Source organism: Parasteatoda tepidariorum, chromosome 4 (genome assembly GCF_982258835.1).
Source record: "Parasteatoda tepidariorum strain Cologne lab strain chromosome 4, Ptep-v5.0, whole genome shotgun sequence".
Classification (NCBI taxonomy): domain Eukaryota; kingdom Metazoa; phylum Arthropoda; class Arachnida; order Araneae; family Theridiidae; genus Parasteatoda; species Parasteatoda tepidariorum.
Genome location: NC_141758.1, coordinates 96,647,335 through 96,670,403, shown reverse-complemented (window position 1 = coordinate 96,670,403; position 23,069 = coordinate 96,647,335). Strand labels below are relative to the sequence as shown.

General features: G+C 28.2%; 1 protein-coding gene across 2 annotated transcripts in view; it reads right to left on the bottom strand.

Moving 5' to 3' along the window:
• The window catches only part of gammaCOP (coat protein (coatomer) gamma), a 53,360-nt gene that overhangs the window by 13,111 nt on the left and 17,180 nt on the right, over positions 1–23,069 (bottom strand). For both annotated transcript variants that reach the window (XM_087161768.1, XM_087161769.1), the window contains exons 9-17: positions 16,393–16,509; positions 16,259–16,299; positions 14,093–14,294; positions 11,523–11,734; positions 9,597–9,748; positions 5,715–5,879; positions 3,634–3,813; positions 999–1,127; positions 862–924 (exon numbers count right to left, since the gene is read on the bottom strand). In XM_087161768.1, the coding sequence (XP_087017894.1) occupies positions 862–924; positions 999–1,127; positions 3,634–3,813; positions 5,715–5,879; positions 9,597–9,748; positions 11,523–11,734; positions 14,093–14,294; positions 16,259–16,299; positions 16,393–16,509 (1,261 nt within the window). The remainder of the gene's footprint in view (positions 1–861; positions 925–998; positions 1,128–3,633; positions 3,814–5,714; positions 5,880–9,596; positions 9,749–11,522; positions 11,735–14,092; positions 14,295–16,258; positions 16,300–16,392; positions 16,510–23,069) is intronic.

Below are 23,069 nucleotides of genomic sequence, written 5' to 3'. Positions count from 1 at the left end.
CAGTTTTGAACATTAATGTGCCCTTATTTTTTAAAGTTGTAATAATATATATATATATTCAATTTCGTGAAAGAAAGCCGAAGAAACAAACTAACTAGAGCATCCTCAATTTTTAAGTGTATAATTACTAATGAGATTAAAGATACAACAGAACATTGATATACAACAATTAAAGATTCACAATATAGCTATTATAATCAAATCAGAGAGCATTTCTACAATTCAGACACCGATCACCGTACTTCCAGGCAGACACAATATCGCTATTTCTAAGTAAAAGCATGTCATTGTGTACTAAGTAAAAGTATTCAACCTAATTTATATAAAGCTATTCAACACCTAATGAAACGGACATCATCATAACTAAGAGAAATGAAATGGTAGCATAATATCATCGTAAGTTGAATCCTTATATCGTTACACGGCGTGCATCTTCTCAGGTTGGCCCCTTTCCGTCAAGATGAAAGCTGCTATACCAGTGCACCGACATATGCTTTCAATTGAGCTTAGAAACTATGCATGTGTCCTAGAAAAATACATCTTTTTATCTGGAAAACAAACTAGACAGCTACTTTCCTACAAAACAGTAGGCTGCCAAAATGAACATCAGGTTGTATGCAGAATTAATAATTGTTATTGAAAAACAAATTAACAGACTTTTTTAGCATTGCTTGCAATAGAAATAATAATTCAATAAAGGAGAAGGGCACACATGTCGCACTAACCAGAAAATGTTTCACATGCAGTTTAAAATTATAGTTTTTTTAAATTTAAGGCACTTATACTGTGGCTTTATTTTTCTTGGCACATGAGTTTCAAAAAGCATTGTTAACTAAATAAAGAAAAGGATAAATATATCACCTGCGAATATATCTTGACGTGAAGCAGCAACTTTATCTTTGGACTTCCCAATGATTGGAACATCTGAAAATAACAAATCAACAATATCAAATAATCATACTTTACATATACTTTAATTCTAGTTAAAAGAAACTTACCAGCTTTCTTATCTTCTATCAAAGGTTGAGTAGCCACAGGCACAGTTTTGATATCGAAGGGCAATTCTGAAGGTTCTAACGTGTACTGATGCAAAGCTTTTTCCAAACCAATAATAGAAACTGACAAGCCTAAAAAAATTTTTTAAAAAAATGCGCTGATGAGCAATGAAAGGGAGCACTTTAGTCGCCTCGCATTTGTTATCATGTTAAACATTTAAAGAGCGTAGCTGAAAACCTTAAGACAGGGTAAAAATTAGCTGCCAGCTCTGTCCCTAGGCTAAAATATGCCCCATTATAGTTTCAGTTACTCTTAAACTAACAAACTTTTTAGCTTATTATGGTTTGTAGTGTAAATGTTAGTTATACAAGAGAGGTTGGGGGTTTGTATCCCAGCTGAGGAGTTTGAATTTTATCAATTATTTTGCAAGTTGGTAACTATTTAGTATATTTAACTCAGTTTATAAGTTATTTTTGAATTTAAATAATTTTTTTAAAAAATTAAAATTTAAAAAAACAAAAAAAATTAATCAATATTTCATATTTTATTAAAACATTAGGATTATTTTTTTTTCAAAAAAAAGTTGTAATAAATTTGTTGTAATTAACTAAAATTTTTTTTTATTTATAATAAATTTAAGTTCTCATTTAACTTAAACATGAAAATATAAACAAAATATACTATCATGCTCGTTTAAAAAAAGATAAAAAAGACTATTTATTACTTAACTATAATTCACTGAATTTCAACTTTTTTTTTTTTGTTATTTGTAATTATAATCAGAATACATTAGTGTTATATTTTTTATAGAATGATTTTTTAGTTATGTAATAGTGTTTTTTCTTCAATTTCTTTCTTCTCTTTTTCTTTTTAACCTTCCGTTAGTCGCGCGCACCTCACAGGTGCATCCCTACTGCACTTCCACCTCCTTTGCCGTCAATAGATTTTTCCGGGGGTCGAGCCTAATGTTATCTTCCTATCTTTGGATTACTCAAATGTCCGTGTAAAACCGACCTTAGAACATGTCGATGGAGAGTTGGAACCGCTCAAATCACCCCTCTGGTGCAGCGCGACCATTGACGCAAGTATTATGGATATAATACTTTTATGAATTAAATATATATATTTTATCTCATTTTCTGTCCTACTCAACGTAGCCGGTATAAATGGTCAAGTTATATACACAGAAAATGGTTACGGAGTAAAAAAACCGCAGAACCTTCTTGCGTCAATTGGTTGATCATTTTGTGATGGAGGAAGAGATCCGACACGGGAGCAAGAAAAATTTATCTTCGGTACTTCGCTAAATAAGTCTTTTGATATTTATCTCTCTAAAGAGTCTTAAATTGGTAACAATTAACTATTTAAACTAGACTAAATTTCATTTGGCTTTCAAAAAATCAGAAACACCTCATAGGTGCAACGCGATTAACCATGTCGGAAACAAGTGCGCGACTAACGGAAGGTTAAACTAGTACAATATTCTTTTGTTTACATTTTCATAATTAAATTTAATAAAAATTCAAATTATTTATTATAAAATAAAAATTCTGCCAGCTTATCAAAAAATTTTAAGTTACAATTTCTTTAAATATTATCCATATTACCATATAATTATCCATATATTTTGATAAAAAATAAAATACTTAGCCCCCAACTACTCCGGCAGAAAGCGGATAGCCTAACCATTAGACCGCAAATCCACACATTGTTAGTTTAAATGAAATGAAACCTTTGTGACTTTTTTAAACCCGACAGTAAACTTGTACCCTATCTAATGCTTTCAAACATACTTTTGTATATAAGATTAATTTCATTTTAATAGAAATTGTACACATGTGCACTTCATGTGTTAGTGGAAAAAGACAAGCAGCATTTACGTTGATTTAATAACATCAGCTTAAAACAATATGGCAAAAGTAGGATACAGTTCACATAGGAAACCATCTTTAGACTAAAAAATTACGCTTTTTTCAAAATATAATGTCATACCTTCTTTCTCTTAACTACTGTAAATATAAATTTTTTAAAACTTAATCAGAGTTGCCACTCAAATCTGGAGAAAAAAAATTCCCTGTGTTTTCCCTGTATATATTATACACAATATATTAAGAGGAAACAACAATTACTGTGCTCTTGTGTAAGTTATAGTGGGTTAACTATACTAGTCTTATTTGCTGGAAAAACTTAAGAGTAAAAAAGGAACAGCTGAACATGCTTAAATAATGCTATAGTAAATGAAATAGTTAAGTATAGTCGAAATATCATCCTTAAATATCCCATTGATTACACATTGAGTGGTCACCATTTTTTAAAAGATAAAAATAAGAAACAAAATTCCCTGTTTTTTCCCCAAATTGTTAAAAAAAAAAAAAATCAAAATTCCCTGCATTTTCCCTGTTATTTAAGGAGATTTTAAAATTCCCTGTATTTTCCAAGTTTTCTCTGTGAAGTGGCAACCCTGCATAAGTAGGAAACTGTACATATTTTCTATTTGGAAACCATCCCTGGCATAGTTCATTTTAGACTAAAAAATTATGCTTCTTAAAATATCACTTCATACCAACTTTCGCTAAACTATTGTAAATATAAACTTCAAAGCTTTATTTATAAATTTAATAAACAAAAGAGATGTACCATTCAAGATGAATTGAGAGTAAAGTCCTTTTTGCTTCTGATTTAAGATATTTAAATAGTAGGTTGCTCTGTCTCTCACTTCATCATCACAATCAAGGAGGCTCCTCTGCAGAAGAACTAAAATATTTGGGAGAAGCTCTTCACAGTGAGCGCCAAACTTAGCCAAGGAACTGACAGCAGCTGCAAAATATATGATCAATCACATGAACGTAAAATTAAAATTTAGTTAGAGAGAACAAAAAATACAATTATTAAGTAAGGCTGTTAAAAAAAAATTTTTCCTATCAAAAAAGTTTATAAAAGTAACTTTATATTAAGTCATAAATATTATTATGCTTTAATGTAAACGGAATATCTCAAACTGGTTACCATGCTATGTACTCATAAATCAAACGAATTCTTGAATATTTCTTTTCTTCTTAAAATTATGTGCCATGTGAATAAATGTTTTCATTGCTCCATTTTGTTTCTCAATGTTGCCATATTTTATACTAAATTTCAATAAACACAAACACACACAGAAAAACAAAAACATTTTAAGTTTTTGATACACTTAATATTTGTATTTTTTCACCAATCAGCATGCATTTATGTATGTGCATATATAATGATAAAAACTACAACTAAAAAATTGCATTTACATTAAAAACTTTGAGAACGAAACAAAATGCATAAAATTCAGGAAAATGGAAAAAAAAATTGCATTATAAAAGAACTAATGTTGTTAACATTTAAATATGCAATAACAATGTCAAACACTTTATTCCATAATGATCTACACTTAATTGGAACTAATTATTTTGACACTTTTTAATTCTTAAACCTCCCTCACACTAGCAAAACAATGTTTGATAGCCTGACCATGGCGCCACAGAAGAGAAGCTGTCTATTTTTCCAGAAGTCAATGAGTGCAGCAGTTTGCCAAACCAATGAGCTGAGACTCTGCAAACTACAAACTGGGTTGGAGAAGAAAACTAGCAGTCACTGCGAGCTCAAAAAATGTACCCCTGTTTATGTTTTAGCGCAATTTTTATTGGTAAAGTAAAAAGTAATTTAAAATTGTTTTTTTAGTGACATTTAATAGACTATATTACTTCAATAAATGAGTCAAACTTAAAAGATATGCTAAATGAATCTTTTATTTTTCCTAAGTAAAATTATCTTCCAGTTTAATTTCTTGCTGTTTATTTCACAGGTAAAAATAATTTTTTACTTAATTATTCTTAGCGATATAATTTTTCTTCTCCGTGTTGTGTTTAAAAAATTATAAATTAAAATAATTAAATTTAAGTATGCCATTAAGTTTAAGGAAAAAGTTCTACAGTTATATCCGAAGTAGCAGAAACCCTCCAGCAGATGATTTTTCATCTAAGATAAGATTTCTTTATATTTTTAAATAGTAAACAGAGATCACTTAAGACGCCTTTTTAAAAACATCATTTAATTTAAATAAAGAGCTGAATAGAGACAACACCAGAAAGAACAAAAATTAAAGATTTTTTCCCTCCCCGTTACTTGATTACAGGCTGAACTTTTAAAGATTTGATCCAGTGTTTTTTTCGTATTCCAGTTTCTTTTTTTTGTTGACATAAAATTAATTTAAAGTTAGTTGAATGCATGCTTACTTAAGAGGGGGCCATACCAAGGAAGAAAGCTTTCCTTGCAAATTCTCTTTCTCCTACATAACTTACTTAAAATTTAAGTATAAAAAATAACTTCAGACTAAATCTAGAGTAAGCCATGAAGTTTCAGACACTGAAAAGAAGTTTTCAAAAATAAATTAAGAGGTGATAACTTAGGATTACGCAACAGAGAAGTTCTCTTCTAATAATTTGTTTGCATTTTAATATTTTGAAGTACTTTTTTCGGCAACTGAAACTCCTTGAATTACTCTACATTTGCCTGAACTTACTTTTCCTTTATTTTAAACTAGTAATGAAAGAGAAAGAATTCGCGACAAATTTTTTCTTCTTGCATCATGGCCTCCTTTTAAAGGTATTTGAAGGACCATTAATTTTAAAACAATTCACAACATTGTTAAACACCTCAAAAAAAAGAAGGTAGATTTAAAAATGAATTACCTGCTCTTACAGAAGCCTTTTCTAAAATCAATCTATTGTAAATGTATCTGATGTATTTACAAGGTTGAGATGTCTTTGGGCCTTCTTTTCCAAGTAAATACAAAACTTTAACACCCAATGAAGTGTGCTCACAATCCTCAATGAACTCGCACAGGTGAGCAAGTCCTATAGAGAGATTCATTCATAATTTAAAATCTACATTCAAAACAAGCTGCAAATATTTATCTATAAATTAGTGTCCTTTTTAAAGGTAAAGCAATGAAAAGAGTACTTAAAAATGTGACTTTTTAAATTTTGAAAAATTTCTTGTTATTAGTTTAAATTATGAGCATTCAATGGTACAAAGGTAGCAAATAGAACAATGTAGAAAGTACAAATAAAAAATACAACAGTTTTGATACTATAAGCTAGGGGTGCACAACCTTTTTGAGTAAAGGGCCACTTGCACAGCAGGTTGGCTAACGAAGGGCCGCACATGTATTTAGACATGTTAATGACAAATGTAATAATGTTTATTTAAAAATTAGCGTTCCATTTTTTTATCAATAAACTTAGTAATATCAATAACTTAGTAGTGTTCCATTATTAGAATTCATTCAAAAATAAAAAAAACTTATAACTTTTTTTTTTACAAAAAAAACTTGCTATTTTTATCATATGAACAATAGATTTATCAAAATAAATAAACATTGAAGAAAAGAAATATTTTTTTCTTATCATATCGTGCAATATGAAAACTCATTTTAGAATTAAATTCTAATAAATTAAAAAAAACTGCAATGCCCACAGAATGAAAGTAGGAAAAAGTTTAGTCGTAATTAAGTAATATAAATGCAAATTAAATATTTTAATTGAAGAAAATTTATAGGTTTTAAACAAAAGCCTAAAATAAAAACAAAACTGTGATAGTTCAAAATAAAATTCAATGCTTATTTTGTAATGTACTTTATTATTTTATTTTATTAATTATTAGATTTTTTATATCGTAAACATTTTCCTTTTTTTTTATCGAAAAAGATCACTTAAGCAACAAAAAATTGAAATCTAAACTACAAACAGTGAGCAGTTTAAAAATTCACGTTCTCTGCCATTTTATGAATTTCTCAAGTTGCAATAACATTGCATTTAAATTAGGGAGGGATGTAACGAGTATTTGGCCTTTCTGTGAAAAATTCAGTTGGTTGAATGATCAGTCAAATATTTGGCAGAATATTTTTTAGAAATGCATTTTTCTAAGTTTTTTTTATTTTTGAATTTTTATAGATATTATTTATTTTTTTTAAAATTATAATCAGACAAGTCAATTTTGTCATTTTTTCGATACTTTGAGAATTGAGAAGGATTCATTTTTTGCAGTTTTTATTATTAACCAGCATTTTAACAGAACGTCTCATACTATTAATTTATTATCACTCTTTCCCAGCACTGTAATATAAATAACCAGTAACATAGAAAAGTGTGATTTTCAGTATTAAAGTTTTGTTTCAGGAACTAAGAAAAATTTGTTTTTTCTGTTTTTCTTTTTTTAGGCATTTTTATTATGACTCAGCATTTTTTTTAAAAATAAAGTTACAAATAAAATTTATTTTATAGCAATTTTTTTTCTTCTAAAATTATGGCAATGAGAAAAATTTAAATTGAGATTTTCGGCATAAGATTTTCACTTAAAAAATTAAGAACATTTTTTCTATCTTTTTATTTTCTGTAAATAAAAAAAAAACTTTTTTTAGACGTTTTCATTATAACGCAGTAATTTTTAATAGTATTTCTGTTGACTTAATTCTTTTTTCTTGGCATTTTCTGGTAATTGAAAAACTAAGATGTTCAGCTTTAAATAAATTTTTCAAAAATTAATATTGATTTTAAGTTCTCTGTTTCACTTTTCGACATTTTCAAAAACGTTCTTGATTGGCCTTATTTTTTAGAGTTAATTTATGAATACGTTTTTCCAGGAAATATTATTCTGAGCATTGAAATTTTAGTTTCAGTGTTGCTATACTGCTAAAAGATTTCGCTATTTGGCCCCAAGTGTACGGCGTTCAATAGATTTTTTCCTCTTCTTTTTTTTGCCGAATATTTGGTTTTTGATCAAATCACAATTCATTACCGCATTCGACCAAATCATATTCGTTGCGGAAATAAAAACGAAGGAAAAATAACTAGGATTTACGATAAAACTGTACCGTATCAAAAAGTGATTATTTAATTGCGTGATTAAGAATCACGTGTCGTAATAACATCATAGTTAAATAACGGGATCGTCAAAATCACGAGGAAAAGTATAGAAATAATTAGGAAAAAATATATTTATGCTGAACTCAGCACGAATAAAGCGCGTCAAATGCATGATTTAAAATTTGCATGTCGTAACAGAATAATTGGAATTTTTTATAATACGTGGGAACGCATAGCAATAACTACCGAGAAAAATTTTTGAAAAAAAAAAGAAAGAATTGCAAAAAAAAAGACAAAAAATCACTTAGATTTAAGATGAAATCGTCACAAATAAAGTGCACAAAAAGTGATTATTTAAATTTGCGATCTGAAACTCGCGTCGTAATAAAAATTAGGAATTTTCAAAATCACTTAGAAAAGCGGAAATCACTGTTTAAAAAAAAATCATTTATATTTACGATAAATTCGGCTTCAAGAAAGCGCATTAAACGTACATTTACTAAAGAATCTGTTAAAATTGATTGTGTCAAGACGTGATGACTTAAAAGTGCGATTAAAAATTGCCATTTTTAAAAATTTTTTTTTATTGTGTTTAGAAGCTCTCGCGGGCCGCACTTCAGTAGTCGAAGGGCCGTATTTGGCCCGCGGGCCGCAGGTTGTGCACCCCTACTATAAGCGAGTATCATCATTAGTGTCCGGATATAGAAGCAGTTTTTGAATCTCAGCAATGATGGCAAAAGAACTTCATTATGCATGCATTATTTCCTATTCTACAGCTAACATGCATAGGGAAAAATCCAATAGATTTCATGAAATAATATAAAATTCTTGATAATTGTAACAAAATGTACTCAATATTTGACACATAAGGAATTTTAGAGATTTTTATAGTCATCAGAATTAAAAAACTGCAATATTTTTCAGTTATGATTAACATTAAATGCTTTATGTTTATGGTTAATTTTGAATAGTAATAGGTATTTAATTCTTCAAAGATAGTTAATTGATTTTTATAAACTAGGCTTGCTTCTTTATGTATTAATAACACTTGTTTAAATATTCAAGCAAGCAAAAATTCTTTTCTGATAAGAATTTTTTTAAGGAAACTTACTCAATTTTAGGAAATTTTCTAAAGTGTATAAAACTCAGGAGAAACTGGCAAAATCAAGTAGTCTACTGGAAAATCTAGTACAGTTGACCGCTATGCCATTCTATATTTTCCACAGCAATAGGAAAATTATACTTACAGTTTTTAAAATTTATATATTTTTAACCCTTTATTTTTTTAAATATAACATATTTCTCTTAGTTTTTTAACATTTTGATATTCCCAAACAATGATTCAACAACTCAATATTTGACACATAAGGAAATTTTAGAGATTTTTATAGCCATCAAAATTTTTTAAAAAAAACTGCAATATTTTTCAGTTACGATTAACATTAAATGCTTTATGTTTATGGTTAATTTTGAATAGTAATAGGTATTTAATTCTTCAAAGATAGTTAATTGATTTTTATAAACTAGGCTCGCTTCTTTATGTATTAATAACACTTGTTTAAATATTCAAGCAAGCAAAAATTCTTTTTTGATAAAAATTTTTTTAAGGAAACTTCCTCAATTTTAGGAAATTAGGGGAGGAAGAGGTCAAAGGGCAATTGCTGTAGATATAAACATTTTAAATATTGTAAAAAATCAATTATTTACCAGCTTCTTTCCCATCAGGGCTATCTTCGATAATATTAATAATGGTATCCACGATTGCTTTCTTATATTCAAATCCACCCTCATCTCTGAGTATACCAGATAAGAAATTCATCATCACATTGTGCTTCCTGGGAAATTTCTGGCACAGAGATCTGTAGCACGAAAGAGATTTTTTGTAAATAATTTTTTTTATAAAGCATATTAAAAAACAAGCATCAGCAGTTTATATGTTTGACATATTGAAAAAGGTTTGAAAAGTGAACAAATTTAGTTAAATTATTGCATACCTGCTAACATTGGCGAAATAAAATAACGGAGATTTTACCAGCAACATTTTTTAGGTTATGAGTAAAGTTTTGATACGTCATGCATAATCATGCAAGTCAAAAAGAGAAATTCAAAATTGGAGATAATATAAGCACTTACATTTAGTGAAGTAAAAAATATGTATATAAATCTTAAGATTTTTTAAAACTATAATTCATAATTACTTAAACTATTTGTAATGGTCAACCAAGAATTTCTTTAAGAAGATTCCATACAGCGGGGGAAACTTTTCGCCACAAATTCTCTTTCACTTCAATTAACTAATTTAAAATTTAAAGTGCAGAAAAAGTGAGTTCAGACAAACCTAGAGTAAGCCATAAAGTTTCAAATCCTGGTGAGAAATTTTTTAAAATATCAAAATAAAACATAAGAGAATTTAGGATTAAGCAATGGAGAAGTTCTCTTCCAATAATTTGTTTTCATTTTTATATTTAAAAAAAAATTCAGCTATTGAAACTTTCTGACTTACTCTATGTTTGTCTGAATTCATTTCTTCCTCTCTTTAAATTAGTTATGGAAAGGAAAGAGAATTCACAACGAAAAGTTCACCCCTTCTTGGGTACGGCATCTTTTTAAGTGTGTATTAGTTGAGAATGACACTGAAATTTTCTTTTTTCAAAACCAAGTGAAAAGGTCTCTACACTCATAGATTAGATTCAATTTTTAATTTTAGACTACTTGATAATTGTTTTAATTTTAAAAAAACTATTGATGATCTAGAACAGGGTGCATAGCCAAATCTTTCAATGAAAAATAAGCACCTTTCAAGTACTTTTTAAGCACTTTAAAAATATTTTTAAGCACTATATATATTAACAAAATGCAAAATAATTTTCAAAGACTTTACATGATCAAGATAAATTAACTAGTTTCTGACAAAGAATGCTTTTCTTGATTATATAAGTCATTAAAAAAATGATCAATAGATTTTTCGGTTCTATTTCACAGGATGAAAAATTAAGCCTGAAATTCTGAAAATCTTTCAAAATGCAGCAGAGTTGGCAAAGCAAAAATCTCATTGAACCCAGCTCAGTAACTGCACATGCAGACTCGCAAATATTTCATCAAACATGCAAAATGATAGCCGCTTTGATACACTACGGACCGACAGTACGCCGAAATGCAGTGGGAAAATGTTGAATAGAACGATGTGAAAACAGTGCTTTTGCATAATAAATAAAATTTGACACAATAAAGAAAAAATATCATTTTTGAAAAAAGGAAATTTAAGCACTTTTTAAAAACACCCAATAAAAAAAGGCTCATTTTAGGGCTTTTAAAAAATCAAATATAAGCACCTTTTTAAAACGTCGCATCTCACCGAACCCAGCTCAGTATATGCACAAGCAGATCTGCAAATATTTCATCAAACAGTTAAAATTATTGCCGCTTTCATACGCTACGGACCAACGGTACGCCGAAATGCATTGCGAAAATGTTGAATAGAACAATGTGAAAACCGCGTTTTTGCATAATACATGAAAATCAACATGGTAAAAAAAAAAAATTCTCATTTAATTTAAGCATTTTTTAAAAATAAAAAAGCACATTTAAGCACTTTTTAAAAACGCTATGCACCATGTAGTATCATTTTTTTACCTTATGGACTGTACAACTACCACTTTGAATTCATCAGATATTTCAGACATGAATGAAGTTATTTGTTTCATGAGCCTATCTACGCTGCTTTCACTGCCAGTCTTCAGGAGAGTTGTTATAGCGAGTGTGGCTATATTACGATTGGAGTCCGTTATCAAGTTCTCAAGGTCAATGTTGCACGCAGTCACTGCAGCTGGGTGTGTCATGGCCACCTACAGAAATAATACTCCATTTGAGAACCAATTGCATTAGAAAGAGTCAAATAATAGCAACAGATATAAATACAATACTCGTTTTTAAAAAAACTGAATGAAACATAAGAACAAATTAGTTTTTTTTAAAATCAGAATAGAGCAATCAAAATACTATACCTATGTCTTTTACTATGCAAACATTATTTAATTGTAGTAATAATATAAAATAATTATTATAGTAAATTATCGGGAAATTAAAAATTACACGGTTCGAATACAAGTAACAGTTGAGTAAATTAAAAACTGGTTTCAGAAAAGGGAATATTAAATTTACTATAAATTTATACAACTACTGCATGCAGTTTATAATGCTGAGTGAATTAACACAATTAATATAAAAGAATAAGGTTTATGCATGAAAGGAATTTCAATTGGATTTCAGATATACACAACAAAAAAACAAAAATCTTTTTCCTACTGAAAAAAAATAATATAATAAATATAAAATATAACACAGGGTTCCCACTCTTTCAACAAAGCAAAAATTAAGCACTTTTAAGGACCTTTTTTTGAAGAAATTAAGGACTTTTTTGAAAAATTAAGGACTTCAGAAAATAGTGTGATTGTTTATGTCTATCATTGAATATGCATATGCCACCAGTGACAGTGCAAATTATTTAATTATTTACCTTCTTAAAAAAATCAATAAGTTAAAAAAACAAACAATTTTATTATAATGTAAGCACTGATATAATCGCATTAATTAACAGGCTCGCCAAAGAATTACCAGGCAAATCTGCATATCCTTAAGAAATAAAAATAATAGCGTAACAATCTAAAACTTTAAAAAAAAAATTATATTGCAACAAAACAAATTATAAATAGTTACCAAATATTTAACCTTCTTGTTAGAAGCAAATCATGCTTTCTTATTTAGTACTCAGGAAAAAAAAATTATTTTTTTTTGAAAAAACACTTGGTTTTAATCAATAAACTCAAGGTTCTTGATGAAAAACCTAGGTGGGCTAAGATTCTTCAAACCCTGTTTTTTACAAATCTGTTTAATTTTTAATACAATCATGAATTTTAAAAAATTTTATGCTTTCTATAAATTTGCAGTTACTTATTACATATTGAAATATTATGCAAATTTATTTAATTCGAGATTTCAGGAAATAGTTTTTGTTATGGATTCCAGTTCAAATTTTTTTCCTCCTGATACTTCTTAGTGTTTACTTAATTCCTTTACTTTTTGATTTTATTAGCGTTTTACTTAATTCCTATAAGCAGATGCATAACCAGTAGAACTAAATTTCCTGAATTCTGACAATTTTGAAGGTTAGTGTGGGTCTTTAAAACTGCAACCCCTCCCCAAAAAAACATTATCTCTTCCATGTGCAGTATTCCCCTTTTCCACACTATTCTTTTCTTTTAGAATGCTTCTCTGTTCTCATAGAGTATCATTCTAGGCAAAGGGCAGAATATATTAAGGAAAAAGTCAATATATTAATGAAACGACATGTTTTCTTCCCTTGTCTGTACCCCCCCCCCCTACAGACATTAATTTTTGTCTCTCTAAAATGCTTTACCCTCGATGCATGGTCTAATTCTAAGTGATAAAAGAACTCTATTTTGTTTTAAAAAATTGAACAGAAAAATTGTTGCTATCAACCATGCTGATGCTAAAAAATTAAGGCCTTTTAAAAACCTTGAACCAAAATTAAGGACTTTTAAGAGCCCTTATGTTCCAAAATAAAAATTAAGCAGTTTTTAAGGACTTTTAAGGACCGTGGGAACACTGTAACATATATAAAATGTAAGAAATATCAAATACAAAAATAAATATAAAAAAGGACATAATGCTGCCACCAAATTTAAATTATTTTTTTTCTATTCAGTTTGAAATTCATGATTTTTTCTTTAATAATTATCCAAAATAAAATATGATTTTTAGAATAAACTTACTAAGTAAATTTTAATTAAACTTGTAGAATTTTATTTAAAAATGTAGGAAATTTTGTTAGAAATAATTTTTTACATCCAATAACTTTCACTACGATTTACTTAAAAATTAATTTTAGAAATATACTTCGGTTTTACTTTTACAACAAAACTGTATTTTTTTTCAATCTTTAATGTTTACACTTCCTTCTTTAGGAGGATATAATCAAAAAGTTAATTTTTTTCTCTCAAAAGATCACTTCTTCAGGGAAAAATATAGAACTTAAAGGTATGGTAAATTTAAACTAATTTATTCTCTTCAACGTTTTGGGCCATTTTAATTCCAGATTGATAAAATTATTAGACTTTTCCCTATTCTCTGTAGCTACTTTGCATTTCAGAAGTAGTAAATAAATAAATAAATACAAGGCAAACCTTATTTAAAGTCTTAACAGCTGCGAATCTCAGAGTAGGTTTTGAAGATGCACAGAACAGCTGTAATACGGACACAGCCGGCGCGAGCTCTCGGGGTGTTGTGGATTTCATATTCACTATCGCATGTGCAGCTTCATAGATGACCATTTCACTTTTATGACGTAAGCAACTTTCAATGAAATCAAAATGGGGACTTTCCAAGCTAAATAAACAAACAAATAATTTTAGTTAAAAAAATGCTTTAAAAACGAAATTATTTTTTTAATCAAGACTGCTAATAAAACAGAATAAAATTCCTTGAATACTAAAATCCCCCAGGGTTGCCACTCAAATCAGGAAAAAAGGTTCCCTGTATTTTCCCTGTATATATTATTCGCAATATATTACGAGGAAACATGATGAAAATGAGTGAGCTATATTAGGATAACTAATACTAGTTATAATTGCTGAAAAAACTGAAGAGAAATAAAGAACAGTTCAACAGACAAAAAAATACAGCAAATGAAATAGTATAGTATAGCTGAACATCTTTACATAATCCATAATTTGTATTCTGAGAGGTCAACATTCTGTAGAAGATAATATGAAGTAAAAATTCCCTGTATTTTCCCAGTTTATAAAGAAAAATTTTAAATTCCGGCTATAGATAATTTTTTAATTCCCTGCATTTTCCAGGTTTTCCCTAATCTCTCCGTGGAGTAGCAACCCTGTTCTCCAGGTTTTCCACACATATTAATTTGCAAACTCTGTTAAAGTGAAAATTCATAAAAAAATGAATTGGAAAACTGAGAGGAAAATTTGAGCAGAACCATTGAACTAGATTCAGGAAGAATGTTCCTTAAGTCTTTGAAAATTATGAATCAAGCTTTCTTGAATTGTCTTGTGTTATCTTCTGTCAGTCTAGGTTTCGATGCTGAGTAAAGTTCTCATTTACAAAAACTAAACTGTTCCTGTTTTTGGGTCCTTATTCACATTGTTCAGCTTTATTCATAAATCAATTAACATTTGCTAATATTCCAAACTTTTTTGCTATTATTTATTTTGCTTACAGAATTATAAATACTGATTAAAGAATTATTAAATAAAAAATAAAGATTGATTGCTCAAAAAAGTCAGCAGTCAAATGATCATTTACATTTTAAGAGTTGAAACAATGCAAAACAGGCTCAACATTATGGAACTCTTTCATAGGAATGATTTAAGAATATTTAAGTAATGCTTCTTGAATATTAAGTTTAAAAAATAAATAATTTTGGTAACAATAATTTAAAAAAAGAATTATGTTCTACACTTTTTTTAACCATTTTTACTAGTGTTTAGGATTGAGAGGAAAAATTTAACAAATATTGCTCAGAAATGTGCAAGTTACTTCCTTAGTCCACACTCGAGAAATTTCTCCGAATTGTATAGAAGGAAAACTTGAACGCACCAGGAATTGACTGCTGTAACAAGATTCATAAAAATTACCCATAAAGGTATCTGTTGTAGGCAGGAGTGAAGTGTCAAATAATATCTATGATTGACTATTGTATGAATCAACAATTTTTTTAATTTATTTTACAATCGCTGGAGTGTGAAGACTGTTCCTTACAGGGGGAAAATATGCTTAGTAATGATCAATTAAAATTGTTTCAAATTAGAGATGAAAAAAGTTGCCCAATTTACACATTAAAACATAAGTCATGTCATTAACAGGTTATTGCTGTCCAAAGGTTTGCTCAAATGCAAATTATGCGGAGAACGTTCTGTTTCTCAGACATATAGCAGTTCTTCAAAATTTCCCATTGTTAAGGTGATCATTTAAGGCGATTTGACAGTTTGTGTTAATTCTCTGAAACTTTTGCAGATGTTATTAAATTTGGGAGAGTACTTATTTATCTCATTGACCTTAATTTCACAAGCAAAGTTTTTTCTAACTTTTTTTTATGTAGAAAAAAATGCTTGCAGAAATACTACCCTCTATGAGCAGGACTACTTAATGATTTAAATAATTTAACGAATATTACAATTAAAAAACTTTACACAGCACAGTTATCCATAGATTTTAAGGATAAAAATTACGTATGCTGCAGCATGAAAAATCTAAACTTTTGATAAAAAATTTGTGGGGATAAAAATTTCAGAAAAATCAAGTTATGTATAAAATAAAATTACGAAACAGCTTACCCAGCATCATCGTCTTCAATCAACTTGCTAGCAATTCGAATCTTTGGAAGAAAGAAAAAAATACATTTAACGAAAACATTGCTTAAAATTTTCATATGATTTATTCAAACTAAGATAAAATTATATCATCGTACCAATAAGCACACAGCATATGGAGACTTCAGAGTAGTTCTAGTGTATTTTGTGAGAAGTTTTGAGATGGCCAATTTATCATTTTTTCTGATTTGATACAACAGGCCTAAAGCATGATACTGAAAAAAAAAAAGAGAGAATTTAATGGCTATTCTGTTGGTTTCAGACAGGAAAAACAATCATCTTTAATGTGAAAAATTGTACTACAAGTTTGTAAAAATTGTACTATTAGTACAAAAATTGTACTAATGTGAAAAATTGTACGAAAAATACATCCTAAAAAAATTAAAGTGGAAAGTCCTCTATCCAGAATGGTTGTGACCAGTGGTCGGAAAAACTACATCAGGGTTCCCACTCTTTTATCAAAGCAAAAATTAAGCACTTTTAAGGACTTTTATCACAAAAATTAAGGACTTTTTTTGTAGAAATTAAGGACTTTAAAAATGATTATTTATCATCAAATAAAACATCATAGATTAATAATAATAGATTAAAAAAAATGGAATAGCTTTTCTTCAACTCAGTCACCCTTTAAAAAATTTAAAAAAAAAACTAAATAAAGAAATCTTTAATACAAATAATCTGTATTTAATTAAGATTAAATTGCATTTAATCACCTCACATAGCTTTTAAGAATATAAAGAAAAACTCAAAGAATTCTGATTAAACATTAAATTTTCCATTCAGGGTTCCCACTCTTAACAAAGCAAAAACTAAGGACTTTTAAGCACCTTTTTTTTGAAAAAATTAAGCACCTTTTTTGAAAAATTAAGGACTTTAAAAATAGTATGATTGCTTATCATCGAATAAGTATGCACCACAAGTGACAGTATTAATTATTTACCTTTCTTAAAAAGAAAATCAATAAATAAAAAAAATAATAAAAATTTTTTAATGTAAAGTACTGATATAATTGTATTAATTAACAGGGCTCATCAAAGTAGGACCAGACAATTTTTGCAAACCCGGGTCGAGTTTTTTAAAAATATTTTCAGATTGTTAAGGGTTAATGACATCTATAAAACTAATCCATCCTCCATTTTTAACAATTAGGATTGTAAAATTAGGATTTATAATGTTTTTTTTTTTTGTAGTTTTAAAAAAAGCAAATAAAGAAATTTCTTTATTTGAGAAAAAACTGAAAAAATTATTACAAATTTCACTATTGGACATGCTTCATACATTCAGCTGTGGGCCAATCTTGCTAAATATTCAGTTACGCCAAAAAAATTCTTCTATTAATAAAATGTTTCATTTATCAGGGTATATATTAAGTGAATTAATACGAAGAATTAGAGTTACGCATGAAAGTAGTTTTCTTAACTGTGTTAACTTAACTTAAATTAGGTCCTATTTCAAGTAAAAACAGACCATACTAATATCTAAGCACCTTAAATCATTCCACTTTTTTTTCATTAAGCGGATAAGAAAATTTTTTGAGCCATTGTACTAAATATTTTTATGAAAATTTTTATAGAATAAAAATACAATTATATTTGAGAAGATTTATAATTTTCAAACCAATATATTTAGTAGTTCTGGGTGAAACATAAATAAAAGAGTCTAAAACAATTTTTTAAAGGTATCAACACATTTCTATGGCCCTTGCCTGTAGTCCCCTCGCACATATCCCTTCTTGTCTCTCTAAAATGCCCAACTCTTGATGCATGGTCTTATTCTAGCTGATAAAAAAACAATTTTTTGTTATAAAAAATTGAACTTATAAATTTTCTCTATCAACTATAGTGACCCAGTGGCAGAATTTTTTTCAGGCTTTCTGTGACAAACTTTCCTAGCACTAGCATTCTTCTGCGAGATACTTTCAATTATAACAATTTCTTATTTAAAGTAACAGAAAAACTGTATTTACAAAAGAAAGTATAGAATAAAAATATTTAAAAGTTCTTTTAATTATAAATGCATTTCTTTTTTAATATTATAGGCAACATTCTCGATTTTTGTAAGACTAATTATTATAAAACACATTAATTATTTTCTCTTTCGAATTTTGTAAATCCATTACATAAATTAAAATTCGTAAATAAATTAAACAATAATTAATTAAAATTCGTATATAAATTCAAAATCTTAAAATCTGTGGCAGTAAAACCTAAAATAAGGATCCACGAAAAAATTACGCGAATAAGACTCTTTAAAATAGAAAAGGTCAAATAAGTGTTTCGTTTGTTATAATAAATAATACCGCATTAAAAATTTGGATTTTAAACTTTGTGGAAATCGATAGCAATCACTGCCAAAAAATCGATATAAAAACAATTCAATCATTACATCAAAAAGTAAATGCGCAATTCGAATTTCCCATATTGTCTAAAATATAACTGAACAAAACATTTAAAAACAGCAATAAAATCAATATTAATAACTGCAGAAAATACATTCAAACACCACATAGTTTTATGATACTATTGGCGTAAATTGAGTGTGTCAAAAAGTGATTATTTAAATGTGTGATTCCAATATCACTTGCCAAAATTATATCAACTGAGAAATATTGGAATTTTAAAAACCACCTGAAAATCAAAAGCACTAGCTAAAACTACTGAAAACTAGAAAAAACAATAAAATCGTCACGTTAAAAGTAAGTAATCAAACGAACGATTTAAGTAACAGAAAAACTGTATTTACAAAAGAAAGTATAGAATAAAAATATTTAAAATGATAGACGTAATCAAACGAGCGATTTAAATTAACTGTGTAATAATATTTTATTTAAAGTAAAACGAATTTTTTTTTTAAGAAAAGGGATAATTTGCAGTAATTACTGTCGAATAAACAATTGAAACACCATATGGATTAACGATCATATCGGCACAAACTGAGTGTAACAAAGAGTAATTTCTCGAATGCGAGATTTAAATTTTATATCTTATAATATCGTTTTTTTTTTTTTTAAATCAAGAAAATATCAACAGTAATAACTGAGCAATGTAAGATTTTAGGATTTTAAAACGAAGTTAAAATTCATAGCAATAATTGCAACAAAAAAACAAATAATAATAATTAAAATAAAAATTATCAACACACTACATAAATTTGCACTGGAATCGGCGCGAGTTGTGAGAGCCGATTCCGTAAGACACAAATGTACGATTAAAATTTTTCATGCGCGTTAGACGATATTTGATTAATAAATTTTAATTTGATTAATAAATTTCAATATTAAATCCATTTCATTTAGACAAAATTTAAAAAGAAAGCGACAAATGTGCCGCAATGACTGATTAATTTGTTTACTACAAATCTGAATTTGTTTCCTCCGTTTTATTAAAATGTAAAACATGGGTTCTTTCAGGAAAAGAAGAAAAAAAAATGAAAGAAAGAACATCATTACTACAGCGAACTAATTTTTCTGGTTTAATGTTGCAAATTTCAAACGAGGATAGAAAAATCCCGATTATCCCCCCCCCTCCGATGCATAAGAAAGGCATCTTTAAAAAAAAAAAAAATTTTGCAGAAAAGGGGAAAAAAAAGAAACTTCTTTTAAAAAGTCTGAAGAAAGGAAAATCAAAAACTTTCCCTTCCATACAAAAAATCTGTCTGTAAAAACTTTGTAAAGTTCTGGGACAAAGTTGCCGTGTCACAGCAATTCTGTTACAGGGTATAGTAAGGCTGAAAAATTATGGACTTTTAAGGACCTTATACCAAAATTAAGCACTATTAAGGGCCCTTAATTTCCAAAATAAAAATTAAGCAGTTTTTAAGGACTTTTAAGGACCGTGGGAACCCTGCCATTTTAAAAATAGAAAGAAATTGTGTAAACAGATAGAAATATATAAATTAAGATGGTAAATTCATTAAATTAATAAAAATATTATTTTGAGTGACTGATACTAAACCAAGACAAAAAGAAACTAACAAATATAGGTTTATTGAGGTTAAGACAATTATTTTAAACCAAGTAAAACCCAATTATAATAAGCTAAAGATATATTAAAATCACAAAATATAAAAAATTTAATGATTAAAATCAGAATATATTCAGTACCTAACAATCAGGAAAAAAAGAAATAAATAAACTACAAGAAAAACTTATTAATTAAAATTAAGAATTGAGAAACAGAAATGATAGTTAAAATAAGTGCTAACATAAATATTGAAACACAGGACAAGGCTGGATGTAATAATCAATTGAAATAAAAATGAAAAAATTCAGTATCTAAAAATTGAAAATGAAATGAAATAATTCATTAAGTACAAAATTTATTGTGAATGAAGGGAAAAAAACAACAAAACATAGTGTAATCAGAAACATCATTCATAAAAAAGATGGAATAAGAATTTATCCAATTAAAAAGTATTGTGTCTTGTATAGATATTAAAGGAACTAAAATAATCGACGATAAAAAAATTTGTTCGTAATAAAGTATTGTCTGAAATTATAAAACAATAATTTGTCAAATAAATCAAAGGTAATGAAAATTATATGCAAATATGGTTTATATATATATATATTACTTATTATTAAATAGGGAATAATGAATAGTGATTTGGTCGAATAGTCAAATATTTGGCCAAATAAAACGGCCCCCTACCCAGTGATCAAACAACATTAAAAAAAAAAATTCTCAAGAATTTTTATTGTTTATGTAAAATTTTATATCGTGATTGATCGTCAGTCAGACATCGCGATGTATCGCAATTTAACATGTTTGAAATTAATCAATGAGAGATCTTTAAAACAATGAAAAATAAATTTATAACAAAAGAAAATGTTAATTCTAAAAAAAAAAAAATTATTCTATAACATCAATAGCATTGCTTAATTTTTTCAATTAAAATAAAGATGGATTGACTTAAGACTGTCTTAAGGATTGACTTGCCTTAAAGTAAAAACAAACACAAGCTTTATTTTAATTTTTTTTTTAAATTAAAAACGACTTAGATTTTTTAAAAATAATAATAAAACTGTTACAAAATATGACGCCCGGTGGCTGAGCGGTAGCGCTTCGCGCTGTCGTGCCACAGGTCCCTGGTTCGATCCTCGGGCTGGGCAAGGTTCACTCAGCCTTTCATCCCTTCAGTGGGTCGATAAATGAGTACCAAGCATGCTTGGGAACTAAACACTGGGGGTTCCGCGTTCGGCTGACCACCTGACCGGAACATCTGCTCCTGCACCCCAGAGCCCAAGGTCAAGAAAACTGAGATGGGCACAGTAGGCCTTGGCCCTCTATGGGCTGTCGCGCCACTGAGTTTAGTTTTAGTTTTTAGTTACAAAATATTTTACATACATTACAAATTTAAAAAAAAGAAAATGTCCACTTAAATAAAACATTTTTTAAATTATTTGTTGAAAAAAAAATGTGCTTTTAAAACATTGTTAGGCTTTTGTTAATTACTTATTTAAAATGTAAGTTTTATTTATTTATTTATTATTCTTTTCCTTCCTGAAAATGAAATAGACTAAAGATTTAAATGTTTAAAAATAATACTCACTATCTGACAAATTATTAACGAACTAACATGTATTGAAGGAATTTTTAAAAAAATATAGACATATATTCTATATTTAAGAGCACTATTGCTAAATTAATGAAAAGCGTTAAAACATTGCTTAACTTTTTATTTATTTTAAAAAAATTTAGTCATTTTAACTAACAACCAAATTAAAAAAAAAAAAAAAAAAAAAAAGAAAGAACACAAACTCTGTTTCAATTTCCTCAAAAATAAAAGCAAATTAATTAAATGTAGGCTTTATTCTAATTTTTTTAAACTAAAAGCGACTGAAGATTTATTGGTTTAAAAGCTAATCAAATTATTATACTTAAAAAACTATACTCAATGGCGCGACAGCCCATAGAGGGCCAAGGCCTACTATGCCCATCTTATTTTCTTAACCTTGGGCTCTGGCGTGCAACGTGAATTAAATATATTTTGAAAAAAAAAATTACTTTTTATGACAAAATATAAATTACTTAAATACAAAATATATAAAATATTAAATTGTATCACTTTTAAAAAAATCAATAGAGAATCTTTTTTTTTAAATTCATGATTTCGCTTCAGTAATATAAAGTTCAGAACGAAAATTTAAGATAACTGCGATTGAGCAACGATCGCCAATTAACAGGTCTGCTGAAAGTAATTGACAACGTTAAATCCAAACAGAAAAAAAGTTACGAAATAATGCGCAATGATTGCTAAGTAGCAGAAGTGTCACTGAAAATAATTTACTTGAAACGTTATATTAAGTTGAAATAAAACGTACAGCGAAAGCAAGATAAGTCCCGCTGAAAATAATCTTCAAGAAATGTAAAATCCCAAGGTCAAAAATGGCACATAAGGAAACTATGCATCGCATTCTATATTTCAACGCTGACCCTCACTCGTTGTTATTCAATATCACTATACGAACATCATCTTCGTAGCTAAAAATGTAATCAACATCTTCGCAGCGAGATGAAATCAAAATAGTCTTCGTTGATAGCGTTAGCATAGGCTAGAGCAACTGAATTAGACAGGCCGACTTATCATCTATTTTTGGAGCAAAGAGCTAACATAAGCACTATACTAACATAACGTTAACTTGCGATCTTGTTTGCTCCAATATTGCTTGATAGGTCAGCTCTGATATTATAGGAGCCTTAGCATAGGCAAGAATCCTCGCACATTAAATTGTGAGTGTCTTAAATCAGATTCCTGATGCATCACCTAAAATAAA